At 32.4% G+C, this 16,224-nt stretch overlaps 1 protein-coding gene across 8 annotated transcripts; it reads right to left on the bottom strand.

Moving 5' to 3' along the window:
- Positions 1 to 48: 48 nt before the first annotated feature.
- LOC123212364 (protein MICRORCHIDIA 6-like) lies at positions 49 to 13,646 on the bottom strand. Of its 8 annotated transcripts, none has more exons than XM_044631474.1 (20): positions 13,394 to 13,646; positions 7,661 to 8,019; positions 7,298 to 7,372; positions 7,153 to 7,187; positions 6,482 to 6,560; positions 6,299 to 6,388; positions 6,137 to 6,212; positions 4,920 to 4,998; positions 4,726 to 4,854; positions 4,150 to 4,248; positions 3,972 to 4,058; positions 3,740 to 3,886; positions 3,172 to 3,264; positions 2,577 to 2,631; positions 2,357 to 2,468; positions 1,682 to 1,905; positions 1,480 to 1,598; positions 969 to 1,024; positions 562 to 604; positions 49 to 455 (listed from the first exon to the last, which is right to left on the bottom strand). In XM_044631474.1, exons 2-20 carry the CDS (start codon positions 8,010 to 8,012, stop codon positions 351 to 353), a joined length of 2,055 nt encoding a protein of 684 aa, XP_044487409.1. In that variant the 5' UTR covers positions 8,013 to 8,019; positions 13,394 to 13,646; the 3' UTR covers positions 49 to 350. The 8 variants fall into 8 exon arrangements, with proteins under 8 accessions (XP_044487409.1, XP_044487412.1, XP_044487408.1 ...); XM_044631477.1 differs by having other exon boundaries at positions 7,661 to 8,012; XM_044631473.1 differs by lacking the exon at positions 13,394 to 13,646 and adding an exon at positions 13,055 to 13,264 and having other exon boundaries at positions 562 to 601; positions 1,489 to 1,598; positions 7,661 to 8,012.
- Between the last annotated feature and the right edge of the window lie 2,578 nt (positions 13,647 to 16,224).

Below are 16,224 nucleotides of genomic sequence, written 5' to 3'. Positions count from 1 at the left end.
AATATGTAAGAAGTGGACACCCCCCACAATCCCGGAACAAAGGAAACAAATCAAAACTCATAATGTTTTAACTAGATTCTTTCTAAATCAAAAAGTAAAACAAATTAATAATTTTCTCCAGTATTCGAAAATAGTCAACTATTTTTGTGTACACAAATATTCAAAATATCCTGTCCATATATCCTAATGAGTACAGAAGATTTCTATACCCTCCCTTTGTCTAGAGGATCTCTCTGCTACCACCTTAATCAAGATTAAGAACTCCAGGACATATCAGCATATACACCTGTCGCTACAACAAACTTTTACGTACAAAAGAATTAAAAATAAAAACAAGTTTAACCTAATATTTACACCTTTCTTTCCTCTTTTATGGCATCCAATGCTTCTAGTTCAGTGAATTGTTGCTTATATTCCCGTTCCAACTCTTCAAGTTCACTTTGCAGCCGTGTCACCTGCATAAATACGGATAACAATGCTCATTAGTTCCCATAAAATTGCTCAAATATTTGTTGCTTGCTTTAGTACAATGGAGGTGCATACTCAAAATGATTGAAATACCTTGTGATTAAGTTCTTCAATCCTCTTATCATATTCCAGGCAGCTGAAAAATAAAGTGTTCCATATAAATATTTGAAATGATAAATAAGATAAAAAAGAGCAAGTCACTAAGCATGAATCCGAATAAGGATCGAGTTTTGAAGGATGTGAGTGGCAAGGAATTTCAAAAGAAAAAATTAATAAACATGAAACCCGACAAGCATTAAGCATTGAAAGATGTGGGTCGCAAGAGCCAGCCTAAAAAAAAGGTCTGGCTGTCTTCATTCAGGGATCAATAATGGTAAAAAGTGTAAATTTCCCAAATGATGAAAATATCAATATTTACAAACCAAAGTTTCTACAATTCATTCTATGACACAAGCCAAACTACAGATAACCACATATAACTACAATATTTATATACTCACTTAGCATGGAGTTTCTTGTTTTCATGCATCAAGTTTATGGCTTCATGACTTCTCGACTGATTGCGGCAGCAATGATGGCAACAAAAGATAAATAAGTTAGAGCCCAATTAACAAATGTATTGCAGAAATGATAGATAAAGATTAAAAAAAGGTTAAAGCAACATCAGACTCCTTAAGAAGATGACTTGTGTATCCTTGTTATTAATCAAGGTAAAAAGCAAAAAACTGGAAGATGCAAACACACATCCAGTCTATCAAGCCACACTACCATTCTTGGATACTGAAATGCTAACTCTGAAATAACATGAAAGGCTATACCACATTTGTCCTTACAATCATATATAACCAAATCCAAATTCAAATAAAATGTGCTTGCATCAGGGAAGTGATATAAAAACCAAGGACTAATAATACATATATGGTCACCAAATAAAGTTAGCTGAGATGCACTGAAATTATATTCGAGAAAGATGCTTAAGCATAGAAAATGGTTTCAAGTAAAAGCTTCTACCATATCAACCTGTGTGGCCAAATTCTGCCCAGCATCACTCACGCTAGTAGCTTCAACAGAGTGCTTTACAACATTTTCAAATTCCAGTAACTCTCCATGTGCCTTCCTCTTACGTGATCCTGCCGCAACACAAGACAATATGCAAAATATAAAATCTTAAGTTAGAAATGAAATCATTTTATTTACGGTCAAGCAATTTTACCTAGTTTTGTGGTGCCTTGTGAGCTGGGAATTAATTGTTCTGCTCTTCCAACTAATGAGTGGGAAGGATTGGATGCTTTTGCTCTACCAACAGCAATGGAACTTTGATTTAAAACTACAGGTTTTATATTCCTAGGTGGTGCAGAATGAGGTGTATCCTGCGATGCGACCGTTGCTCGAGGCTTTTTATGGGCTTGATACCCAATCAGGGCACAATGAAAATCCCTGTCAAAGTGCAATAGCGCAGATAGGTATGACTGCTAATTGCAAACTCTAATCACTATGGAAATTCGCCCGCCAGATTCCAGATATCAACTCAGTATATCAAGACAATCTTTAACACTTCAAAACTGATTTATTTTAACCATAAATTAAATCAGCAAAGATAACAACATTGAATTCAGTAATTATTTCTTAAAGAACTCTAAATCACCCCATTCATTAACAAACTAAATTAACTTCAAAGAATATAATATATGGACAAGTACCATATAGTCTGAAACAAAATTAATGTCCTCATAGTAATGTCTTTAGAGAACCTGATCCGAAATATTGAATAGCTGCTAATAGAGTAAGAGAAGGCAAAAGATACAATGCAGGACCAAACTTAAAGAGAGGATTTCAACAATTTATACCCAATGTAAATCCTGTAATTCTGAGATTATCTGAAGCTCACCAGTACTCCCATTGCATCTCCTTCAACCGAGTTTCAAGCTTTTGGAAAAGGGAAGTTCTCTCAAAGTCTTGTTTGTTATGAGTTGGCTCCACAAAATTTGCTTCCAAAACTCCTAGAGTAATAACAACAGAAAATCTAACATGTATTAAATTCGTATGTTGAACAAACAATTTCATCAGAAAACTGGGTGAAACAAATGCTTGGCTACATAAATTCTCACCTACTACTCCTCTTCCCCTACTGTTTCCACAATAGGTAATGACCTTCCAATATGGCTGCAAAAACAGCGAAAATCTGAAAATAAAAAAAGCATAGTAACCATGCAAAGATATAGTTCCAGTACAAGTGTCTGTGCATAGATTTTAAACATATTCATAATCATTAATCAATAAAGACCAAAAATTACAACTGAACCTGTCTGATCAAAACACAATGATTTCCCTCAAAAAATATTAAATGACAAGAATTAAATTAAACCAGTACAATTAAAGAACAATGGTTTCACTCCCTCACTTGGTGTTGTCAGTCCAGTAGCCTTTCTATCATTAACCATAACAAGTGGCATTATGAAGATCTAACTGGAAAATAAATTCGATTTCATTATGAATTTACATACGTGAAATAAATTGTAATCAATGGCCACAAAAAGTGACTATACAAACAACACTAAATAATTTAGTGACAATGGTCCTTCAAAATTCTGAAGTTGTCAATAGAAAGAAATTTTCATATTGTAGTTGCATAAAAAATCTCCTTCACATCAGTAAATAACTTAAAGCAGAAAACTATAAGCCTTTTGAGTTAAAGACAGATACCAAAATTAGACGATTCTTGTGGTACACACAGAAGCCATGGATGTTAACATGTGGAGCTTCCTTAAGAAACCCAATTGTAGTTATAACTGTGCCCTGCACAATTATACCAGAGTACACCAATGTAAACTATGATCAAAATCAAATATATCCAAAATCTAATACAGAACAAATAAAGTTTGATATTCACCATTATTCAAAGACAGTACATCCAGAACCATCAACTGAAACTTAGCAACATAGGAAGCATAAACAAGTACTAATAAATTCTTAGAAAGTTATTGATACTAAGAGGAAAAAAAATTCTATTATTATTGTGTAAAGAGTTCAGATATGTAATTGCAGTCATTAGAATGGTTTTTTTCTTATTTACTTTTCAAACTTAAAGGTTATTCTAAGGGGTCTTCGTTTGACTCTGAGTAAAAAAGGCTTCTAGAAAAAGCAAATATCAAGTTGGCTTTGCAAATCACTAGAAATTGAACTTATGCCAAGACATAAGGTTACAATTTGATGCTTTCCTAATGACATTTCTGTAACCAAGAATGAGAAGTTCCGACAATTAAATACTAACCTCCACGCATCCACCACTATGGGGTCTATATAAGATGAATTCTGGAAATTTGAGATCATTAGCAATGTTATGATGTTCGACAATGCGCCCACGCAATATTATGTTAAAACTTTCGGGAATCCGAAGGTACAATATGGATAGGTATACCTGTGAAGTAAAAGAAAAGGCTTAAGAAGACATGAGTTCCTTTCTACAAGTATATTCAAACACAAATTCTCCACTATAGACTTACACGCAGAGAATAATGGAACCTGCTAGCTATGTGCTGTTCAGTTATTGACTTCTTTTTGCTTATAATACCCACATTAATTTGAATATCCTGAAATCACCCAACCACAAGATCACTCATCGGAGAATAAAGAACACAGATTTTTAAATGAAGAAAATTAAAATATGAAGGGAATGTCAACCTCAGGATCTGAATCAAAGTCTAGCTCTGTATTACCATCATCACTGAACCATAAGTTGTATATAATAATTTTTGTGCCATGTGGTCCAATGTCATCAAACTGCATTCGTGAGGGGAGGAAAAATTATCAAGAGAATCTCGAAAAAAGAAAACAACTCCACAAACAATTAATATAGCAACAGTATCAATCAAATTACATCATAACACTCACTAATCATGTAGAGGGGTGGTTTGGTAAATTCCATAATCCTAATGATAAGCACCTCAGAAGTTTTCAAATACACTCATCTTCTTTGACTTCACAAATCAACTCTATCTAATCCCATCAATGGGGCATTGTGTAAGAATTTTTTTCACCAAAGTAATGGATAAAGAACAACATGAATAGATCACCAAAAAACCACAGCAGTGCTTCACATATTTTCTACTACATTTCACAGTGAAAAGGTACATCACAATAACATTCTTCAAAGCTTATAGTTTTGGGCTTCTTTAGTGTTTCAAATAGCTGGATGATAATCATCCAACTGTTTAAAAAAAAAATCAAATCACCACAAAAATATTTTTGTAAGCTTACTTGCTTCAGAAGCTCTGCTTCTGAAGGGAAAGGAGACCACTGCAACATCAAGGAAAGATTTGACTCAAAATGCTCTCTATCATTCAATTTCTGTAATGTGCCAGTTGATGCTTTGAACTCATAATCCACCTGAAAGTGACAAAAAAATTAAACTAGGAATTCAAAGAGAAATTCAAATACACAGAGAGACTCACCATAGGTACTATGATTCTGTCAAGGCCTGTCTGTGTCAAAAATGTATATGAGAGGAGACCAATGCTTTGGGTAAAGGTCCTGACAGTGGAATTAACTGAAAAGGTCAAATTTGAATAGGCAACAAAATATTTCAGGAAAACTAATCCACAGCTACACATAATAATACCAGCTCCACATTAGTATCTTATATCATTGTTAGGGAAAAAGCATAAAAAGAAAAAAGAAAAAAGAAAAAAATAAAGGAAGAAAAATCTATTACCCAACTCTAGAGTTTTTTTATCAAAGAACTTCAGCTTAAGGTATTAAGCATAATTTCCAGTCTCTCATTCTCTCTAGAACCTAATATCTCATTTCTGACTTGGTTTATGGGCTATATGTCAATTAATGTTTCAATAGGGTATAATCAATGTTGGAGCACAAAACATAAAGCCCTCAAACTTTATTTAATGATTCAATAATGTAAGAATTAACTAAGTAGCAAAATTCACAACAAAAAATGCCAGGCCGTTGCACCCTCAGATCTCTTTTGGAAAGAATTCCTCAAAATGAAGAGGGGAACAGAGAGTAATATGACAAGAATAATGCAATTAAATTCCAATGACTTTCAATAAATTGCAGAAGAACTCTATTACCAATGTTTAAATTACCTTTCCCGGGCCTTGAACCGGTCGAAGGCACAGTCTGGGTTTTCCCCAGTCTCAGTGGTTGGACCGGCAGTTAAGTCGGGAAAAGAACACTCTTTAAATAAAAAAATATTTATAACATTATAGTGGCACAGTGGTGTTGCCCTTGCATGTATAAAGGCTGGGACTCAGGTTCAAGTCCCAGCTTTGCAAAAAAAAAAAAAAAACAATTGCAAAATGCATGTTGGCTTCGCCATGACATCATGTTGACATCAGCACGGTGTGTTGGGCTGGCCTACAAGTCCCATTTGAACCCATCTGGTTTCCATAACCTTGTTTGTCACTAAAGACATTATATATGATATGTTAATTAGCTTCCACTGGTGTTGTGTGATTGTTGGCTTTGCCATGACATCATGCTAACATCAGCATGGTGTGCCAGGCTGGCCTACAAGTCCCAGTTGAACCGGTCCGGTTTCCATAACTTTGTTTGTTACTAAAGACATCATATATGATATGTTAATCAGCTTCCACTGGTGTTATGTGATTACACATGACCTATTGACACAAAATATTATAAAATTGGGTCAAACCTATCATTTACATGGCGGCTGAAGACAACAGCATCTGCACCAAGTCTCATAGAGCTAGTCTTGAAGCCATTGCCATCTGAAAGGCCACAACTACAGCAATAAATGTAATGCACAAAAAAATATATACATTTGACTCTTGAAGAATAAACATAAGACCAGTACATTTTCCAATTGCTGATTTTAGTTTTTTATCTGAAAATCCAAAACTCATGCAATTTCGCATTGCTTCAGGATCCATTCCACCTCCATCATCTAATTGCATGTTGGAAAGTTTAGGAAACACAATAGTTAGTAGTGCATTCTCCCATCAGGATATTATGATAATAAACATTCAATTCAAAATACCTTGAAATAACAATGCTGGACTTCCATCCCTTGGATTTGTGGTTTTATCTACAATGACAAAAGTGGCCCCATTTTGGATCTATCCAATTAAGAAAAAAGTAAAGTTGAAATGCAAAACACGAAGTCAAGATATGATAGCTTAACACAAATAGTGATATCTAGCTCACATATGCACATATGCACCTATGCAGTAGATAAAAGTAAATCCAACCAGAAATATCTTTTCATTGGAATTTTGAAGATATTGATACTTATTCATTTTAATAATATGAGAAGAAAAAGATGCAAATAATCTGTGTCAAAATTACATCTAGTCAAGGAAACATTTAAGAAGAAGCCCATAGATCAACAAGCTTCTAACATCCCTAGAGATAGCCAAATGCATTAATCTAGGTCATCTGCAGACAGATAAAAATTACAATGGGCGGTTGAATATCAAAAACTTATTATGCAAAACCCCATTTTTTTAGAATGAGTTGCAGATAAAAACCAACACAGCAAATAATTAAAATTTTGAAAAGATCATTTTTTCCTCAAAGAAGTATTTAAAAAAACACTAACAATTTGAGTCAAAATATATGCAACCAAATAGTAATGTGACTATGATCCAGAATTGCAGAATGAATTGAAATAAAAAATATGGAAAGTTTTAAAATAAAAATGAAAATCACCTCATCCACGGCATTGTCAAGCAGCTCTGCAACAGCTGCAAACAGGAATGATCAAGTGAAAATTGTAGAATTTACAAACCACAGCCAGTTGAGTCATCAGAAAAGAGAGCAGGAAGTGAAACAAATATCATATTATCTGACATACCACCAAAGGCCCACTTATGTGAAGTGGCATTTGAATGAAGGAACAGAGGGTGGACATGTAAAAAATTTTTGCCATCTGTTATCCCAAAAATGATACGTCAGACGCAATTAATTAGACATCTATAACCACTCTTACAAGAAGACTTTCATGTAATGGCTATCACAATCATCCAATAGAAAATCCAAGCAAAATATTGGCCAATAAAAAGATTATGCATAGCATTTAGTTTGTTTCAACATTTCATTTGATGATCAATTATCGGAACCCACTGAACAGATTATCACGAATTTTAAGAACCAGTATATGTAAACAACCACAGACAGATTGCTTAAGCATCAACATGAAGTATTTATAGATGCATACTTTGAAATTTGACCTTAGAACCAAGCCCATCTTCATAGTTTCCAGCTTTCCAGAACTGCCGACAAAGAGGTGGTGGACATATGGATGATGTTGAAGAGATGCCTGTGTCATCAATTGGTGACTGCCCCTGCTCCAATACGCTATTGATGCTTTGCCCATTTGAGCTTTTATTTTCTTCAGATTCTTGTCTTCTAAGTTGGGTTTTGGACTCCCCATGCCCAGATGTTTGGTTATGGTAGTACTTTTGCAGGAATGTGCTCCCAACAGAATCTGGCTCCAACTTAATAGCTTTTAGATCCACTGGTCCAGCTTCATCATCACTACTCAAGTCCACAATGTGTCTGCAGCTCATCTTGTCACTGGAAGTACGATTGCAATCAGGAATGTTGAACCAAAATAGGGGGCATACAGTAGGAAAAAGACACAAGGAATCAGGAAAAGAAAACACCAGAAAGCCAGGAGATCAAAGGGAATATAGACTTAAAAGAAGTATAGTTTCTTTCCCCAATTAACTCTCATGGTTTCGTATATCTTGTTTCTATATAATCTCATTTTTTTCATAAATCTTGTTGGTGATAGAAACATACAGCTTTATTGGATTTTAAATGTAAGACCAATAAGAGATAACAAGAAACAGAAATCTTAGAAGTAAGGAAATTGAAATAGAGAGTGTAACATCTATAGGCAAATCCATATCAGCAAAGCATGAAAGTGATGTTGAATATGTATGTACATCCCACATTGCTTGGGAAGCTAAAAGAACACTAATTAAATAATCTATGAACTCCCAAGTTGTTAAGAAGTACTTGAGGCTACAAAGCTCAAAAACAAAACCATGATAGATTATGTGTCCAAAATAGACAATATCTTAATAATGGATTGCGCTATTCGGATCATCATATTACAAATTGTTCCAAAATCACTCCACATGTCCTCTTGAAATATTGTGCAACAAACCTCAACAAGGAGGTTGAGTCCTATAAGGGAGGATGAATGTGTCATCCCTAAACAATGCTAAGAGAATATTAGTTAAATAGTTTGTAAGCTTATAAGTTATTTAAACATGTTTTTTTTGCAAAGCGGAAAAACAAAACCACAATGAATTATGTGTATAATATAAAATTTGGGAGAACGACACCTCAAAACTAATTGTTGAGATTGAAGAGCCTAAAATCATATAAACTCCATACCAGAATGTGACATTCCTAAGCAAATCTCACATCGGTTGGCAAAGCACAACATAAATACTTGGTATGTATGTATATCCTACATCGCTTAAGGATAGTAAGAGAATATTGATTAAATAGTTTATGAGCTCCTAAATTGTCAAAATGTGTTTTAAATTGCAAAACCGAAAAATAATACTATGATGAACTATGTGTTTGATATGAACCTACAAGAACTACATCTTAAAAACTAGTTGTTGAAGTTAGAAAGCCCAAAGTCATATAAACCCCACACCAGAAACCATAATCTCCGATGTGGGATTCAAGTCTTTTATCTTACACTTGGAATCCTAATATACCACCACGCTCCGCAACCCTAACATAGACTAACAATCTACGAGCACTCTGCTAGCCTTAGGAAAATAATGCAATTCTACAATGCTAGCGTCACAACCTGCGCCGCATAATTGCAATTAATATACATGAAAATAAATCAGATTTCAAACAATTTAAACTTTAGAAGAACCACACTTCAAATTCTAGTTGTGAGATTAGAGAGCCCAAAGTCATATGAACAACACACCAAGAGCTTATTTTTTTCGATATAGGATCCAAGTTTTATACTTTACACTTGGGATCCTAACAGTGTCTAAAGTAAACGATATCTTGACAATGAACCAGACTATTTGGATCATGATGTTACAAATAGTATCAAAGTCACTTTATATGTCCTATTGAATAATGATAGAGAAAACCTCAACGAGGACATTAAGTCTCATAAAAAGGGAATGTGGCCCCCGTAAATAAACCTCACATTAAAAAAATACGAAAGAGATGTTGGGTATGTATATGCATCCCACATCATTTTGGAAGGCTATGTAATCACTGGTGAAATAGTTTGTGAACTCCTAACATGTAATACCCCTCAGCAAATCTCACATTGACAAAATACAAAAAAGATGTTGGATATAATCACCTCATATCACTTGGAAATAATAAGAGATGATTTGTTAAATAGACTATGAGTTCTTAAATTTGTTAAAACACGTTTTGAATTACAAAACTCAAAAGCAAATTAGTAACGGATCGTGTGTCCAAAATAAATAATATCTTGTTGTGGGTCGGTCTATTCATAATATCTTGAGTCATATCCTAACAATAGGTTGGGTTATTGGACCGTTGTAATCAAAACATCCAATCCAATAATCTAGTCTACTGTCCAAATATTATTTACTTTGGGTACATAGTTCATTACGATTTTACTTTTGGTTTTATCAACCAAAAACTCGTCTTGACATCTTAAGAGCTCATAAACTATTTAACCAATTTTCTTTTATCATTTCCAAACAATCTAAAATATTCATACCCAACATCTCTCTCATGTTTTGTCAATGTGAGATTTGTTTAGGGATGTTATATAAAATATTATGAGTCTTATCATACATACATATATAGAAAATGAAAATTCTAAAGTACAAGTCTTAAAATTTTTAAAGTTTTGGGCATCTTAATTTTTTAAAAACTTTCCCAATGATCTTAATCAAGAAGTTTCTTCATAGACAAAATTATGCAAATTCCTTGTCCAAGTAGTTAAGTCCAAACTTTATCTTCTCCAAAAGTGTATAAAGTATTTTTTTTTTTTTTAAATAGGGAATCTACATATAAATAAGCTAGAACCCTAACGTAAAAAAGATACAAGTTCTAAATTCACATAACATAAAATAGAGTAAACCTAGATTAATTTTCTTTATAAAATAAATGTGGAAATTAAAAATTTCATTGCACATCGCAATAGCTATCTACCACGCAAGAGGACTCTTTCCACCTAACAAGGAATAGGATTTCAATAGGTGTAGGTTGCACTATAGTAAGATGATTTAGAATCTTGGCTTCAAAAACATTATTGTAAAACATAGTTATCAAAGGTGCACCTAGGCAACGCTCTACTCAAGGCAATGTGGCCAAGGCCATCGACTTGAGTATGATCAAGGCAACTAATGGTTCAAATATCACCAATAGTTCTAAAGTCGTCAAGAGGTCGATGGTAAGTTCTAGGGTTGTCAAAGAGGTTGTCGATAAGTACTAAGATTGTCGAAAATGTTACTAGAGAAATTTAAGATCGTCGGATAGGTTGTTGTCACTAATCTTTTATATAGTTGCCAAAGAGGTCTAAGCATGATAACCAACTGTTGATCCGATCTAAGACCGTTGATGAAGTTGTCGATCAATTTTTTATTATTGGTGTAGTAAAAAAGTATTTAACATTGAATTGTTTTCAATGGATTTTTTAATTGCCTTAAGTAAAAAAACAATGTCTTCGCTTCGCCTTTTTGGCCTAGCCAATAGGACCCCTTCATCGCCTTTTGGTGCCTTTCGTCTTTGACAACCATGCTGTAAAATAATCATTCACCAAAATTTGGCAATCCAAACTCCAACAACAACACGAGTAAGAACCACCCATTTTCTAACAATCTAGGCCTTTTATCCTTCCCTGAAGAACGAAAAGTTCTACATCATGGTTGTAATTCACTAATCATTAAGTATCAAATTTAAACCACTAATGATAGATATTCCTCCTTGAGGGATATGGCCAAGGAGGTTTGAAATATTTCATGTTAGGAGTTTGCATTGTACTTAGAGAATTTCACCTAATTGCTAAAGTCCAACTAATTGAACAGAAATTTTTCTCTTCTGGAGTTTCATCATTGTTCTCAAAGAATCGATTTAATGACTCACATTCAACAAACTAAATAGATATTGTCCTCTTTAAACTTTACAAACACATCGTCCAACATCACAAATTTTGCATTTAAGTTTCATTCACACATTCTTCACCTAAAATACATTTATTTAATTTAGTCATTTCAAGGCTTATAAACTAGTTTAGGTTCATCTTTGCTAGAAATTTGAAATGTGACATACCCTTCTCTTAGACTTCAAAATTTTTTAAAGACAACCACTTTGCATCATCAAATCTGATAACTATAGCACAAGTTGGCTCTAATATCCCCAAAACAACTAAGGTCTAATTAACTTGCTAGATATTATCTCTTTTCTGTTTCATTTATATATCAATTATCTAATTTTGATTTGCTTTTGAATTTCATACAAAAGCTAGTTTAAAAGGTAAGGTTTTCTCTCACACTTACATACCCACACCCAACTTAATTCCCAACCAATGTGACATACTCAATAATCCTCCCTTTATCTCACATTGGGTCATCCAACATCACTCACAACAAACCCAACAACCTCCCATCAACTAGGCTGATTGGGGAGTAAAAGAGATAGAAACCTCCCCTCATTTGGGCTTCTAAGGATGAGATGTTACCAAAGTTGGATCTGGAATCACACAAAACGATACGTTTTCAAGACAACACAATACACAGACACGCGTATATATATATATATATATATATATCAACTAAGATCAAGTTCCACACTTTTAATGGGTAAAAGTGGAAATTATAGGGTTAAGATATCAAAATCACATCACTTAGTGTTGGACCTATCAAAAGTGTTAATGGATCTCTCCTTCCCCAAAAGCTAGCTTAAAGGGTGAGGTTTGCCCTTACACTTATATACACATGCTCATCTTAATTCGCAACCAATGTGACATACACAATAATCCTCCCTTTATCACACATTGGGTTGTCCAACACCATTCACAACAAAACTTACAACCTCCCCTCATCTAGGCTTCAAAAGATGGGATTTTACCAAAGTTAAAGATGGAATCACATAGACTAATATCTTTATATGGACTTTGGATGGAATTGTTTTGAACCTTGGGTTCTAATACTACTTGTTATGAACCCAAAAAATAATAATAATAATAACAGCAAAAATGCAAAATACATTAACACAAGTATTTACCTAGAAATCCCAATATGAAAAAAACAACCGAGGGATGGATGGTTCAAGGATTCAAAATCTCATGTCAGTCAATTAAGGACCAATTAAGTGACAAGTAGAAATGCTAGATTAAGATGTCATATAAGGATAAACTGAAGTATCAAAATTTCATATTACCTCATTAGAGGGATAGATTAAGTGTCAAAATGCAATATTACCCCGATGTCAGGTCGTGTCAAAATCCCATAACAATTATATGTAGAAGAATAATTAAATAATCAAAAGCTCATATATCCTAATTAGAGAGGGCTATTAAACACTTGCATGTATAACTTCCATAAGCATAAGCCTTTTAGGCAGAAGCAAATAATACCTCAACAGCGCTGATAAAAACAGAAAAGTATCCCATATTATGTGGGGGCGAACCGTGGCAATAGAAGTTTCAAACGGTAGTTCAGGGATTTCATATTATCAATGAAATGTAAAAGAAGAGTTGTCTAGGAATTGAATTTAAAAAATGTTTCAGCTATAACTAAGAACATGCAGAGAGGTTAAACTTCAAAGCCTCTAGAGAAGTTACAAAAAAGTAAAAAAACAGTGAAGCCCAAAAAAATAGCATGCATGAAAAGGATTATTTACATAAAAAAAAAAAAAAAGTCCAAAACCAGGATAAATTAGCAAATGCAAAGTAAAAGAAAATGCCTGATTTTACCTCCTCAAAAATTGCTTTTAAATTTTTTTATTTACTGTTGAATGATTCCAAGACCCAACTGCCACCAAAACCAGACAAAGCCTTAAAATCTCTTGGACAGCGCCTAAAATACCAGTAAATTCTCCATGCCCAATATAGACCAAGAGACTTAACCTTTCTCCACCTCTTGCTAGATTATATGGTTTATACATAAAATTGAATATCAAACCTAATTCTTCACCTTGGAGGCATAAACAGTGTCTCCAGGTTAGAAAGAAAGCATATATAGATATGTTCCAGTAAGTCCAGAAAAATATATTTTATTAAAGGCCAAAGGAATATTTCCCACCCAAGCTATGCTACAATCGCAAGTTTCCACCATTTATCTTTGATAATATCAAATATCTACCTATAAGCAATTAAAATTAACGAAACTCTAACCTCTTGAAATTTTATCTCTTTTTGCCCCTTTAAATTTTAAAAAATAAAAGTTTTCCCCAACTTAAATTTTAAAAAATGACAATTTCATCTTAAGGTTTTGTTTTGAAATCTCCGATATCATCTCCGGCTTTATTGTTAGTGGTCTCTCTCTCCCGAAACATCCTCTCCCTCCAACGGTCTCTCTCCTCTCATTTGAACCCTCGATCGATGTCAAAAGAGTAATAGAAGACAAAAAACTTTATCGGGGAAGACGAAGAGGACAAAGCTTTTTGTCTTTCACCGCTCCTCCAACGTAGATCGGGCGTCCAAATGGGAGAAGAGAGACCATCAGAGGGAGAGGATACTTCGGAAGGGAGAGGTTGTCGGCAATAAAGTCAGAGATGACATCGGAGATTTCAAAAATTTTAAAACTTAGGCTAGAGAAAACTTTTAGTTTTTAAAATTTAGGAGGGTAAAAAAAGATTATATTTTAGTTTATTTTTAATATTATAGAGAAAATAACGATTTTATCCTTACTACCATTAATTTTAACTGCTTATAGGTGAGCATTTTGTATTATCAAAGATAAAGGATGAAAACTTGGGATCGCAGCATACCTTGGGTGGAAAATAGTCCTTTGGCCTTTATTAAAGCCAAAAAATTATTCCCCCTCAAGGTAGGAGAAATTCAACTTACCCTTCTTCAAATTTCAAAAACTTCAATTTTAATTTTTTTATTAAAATACACTATTAAAATAAAAGATAAAAATATTAAAAATTTAAAAATATATTGTACATTTTGTTTTAATTCAAAAATTAATAATTTTTTCTACTTAAAATTTAAAAAATAATTATTTTTTCTTAAAAGGTTTTTTTTTGTCACCACGAGACAATGAATTTTACCATCTCCAACCATGTTTTGTCTGCCCTCCCCCCTCTTTGGAGATCTCCATCTAAGACGAAGACAAAATTATCTCCATTTAAAGAAAAAATTATTATTTTTTAAATTTATTAATAAAAAAACTTGTTATATTTTTAAATTAAAGAAGAAAAATATAATAAATCATATATTTTTAATTAAATAATATTTTTATTATTAATATTAATAATAATTTTTAATAGAATAATGAGTGTTTAAATTTTAAAAAATTAATTAATAGGAATTTAAAATTTCACTGAACTTTAAGTGATGATAAATTTTTTTGGCCTTTACTAAAATTAGGAGTGACAGTTGTAGAGACATGGTATACAACTGTATTTCAATTTTCAACCTTACCCAAAAGAAATTCAAATCTATAATTATTAATGGGATGATTTTGAATTAAAAGTTATTTTATTATATAAATTAACATATATTAATATTTTTATATAAATTCTCCGAGTCAAAATTATAAAAATTTATTTAAAAATAACAAATTTTTTCTCTTTTATCTTTATATAACTATAAATTTTGAGTTTAATAAGATTATTTTGTATATAAATTGAATTTTTAATTATTTTTTAATATTATCGAAAATCAATCTAAACATCTTTGAGACACTTCTTAATCAAAACATGATTATATATAATAAATTAACTTTTTGCATTAAAATTTTTAAGTACATTTTTTAAAGTTGTGTGTCATACTTAGTCATTATCCAATATTATTTCTCATTGTTTTCCTTTGATGTATTATTTGTGTATTTGAAATATTTTTTACACTATAAAAAGGGAAGTGAGGTTGATTGTATATGTTTTCATTCTATATTTTACAAATTTAATGATTAAATATTGGTTAATATGTAATTTTCAAAGGTTTTAAATTTTTTAAAAAGTTAGGGTTTTAGGTTTATATATTAAATTTGATAGATTTTATTGGTGTTTAAAGTAAACAATGTTGTAAACGTTGCTAAGATAGAAGAAGGCAAAAATGTTTTTGGTTGTATAAGATTCAACTATATGGGTTGACCTAATTTCTATACGATCTTAAAAAAAAGTAAACTATGTAATAGTTTTAATAGTTATCATATTTTTCTTAGTTTACATACAAATTACACTAACTTGCACTAACTCTTCCTTTTTCAAGACTTTTTGAAAATTTTTTATTAATTTTTGAACCTGTGGTTGAATTTGTTATTTTTTATTAACAAATTTTTTTAATATTTTGTAAAATATACATACGAAATAATAGAAAAGCTTTAATTTTTTACTTTTTATACTTTAGGGGCCCATGTAACTAAGAGATGACACAAAGACACAGTGGGCACTATATTCAAAAAGCTAAATGACAATGAAAAAAAATTATATTTTAGGATATGTTTTTTCGAGCCTTCTTGGACCTTGTCATTATGAGATTCAAAGTGTACAACACAATACATTCAATACCATTGCAACATGAAACCTTGTCATTATGAGACTCAAAGTGTACAACACAATATATTCAATACCATTGCA

The sequence above is a fragment of the Mangifera indica genome, chromosome 3 (genome assembly GCF_011075055.1).
Source record: "Mangifera indica cultivar Alphonso chromosome 3, CATAS_Mindica_2.1, whole genome shotgun sequence".
Lineage (NCBI taxonomy): Eukaryota > Viridiplantae > Streptophyta > Magnoliopsida > Sapindales > Anacardiaceae > Mangifera > Mangifera indica.
This window is presented reverse-complemented; position numbering and strand designations above follow the sequence as displayed.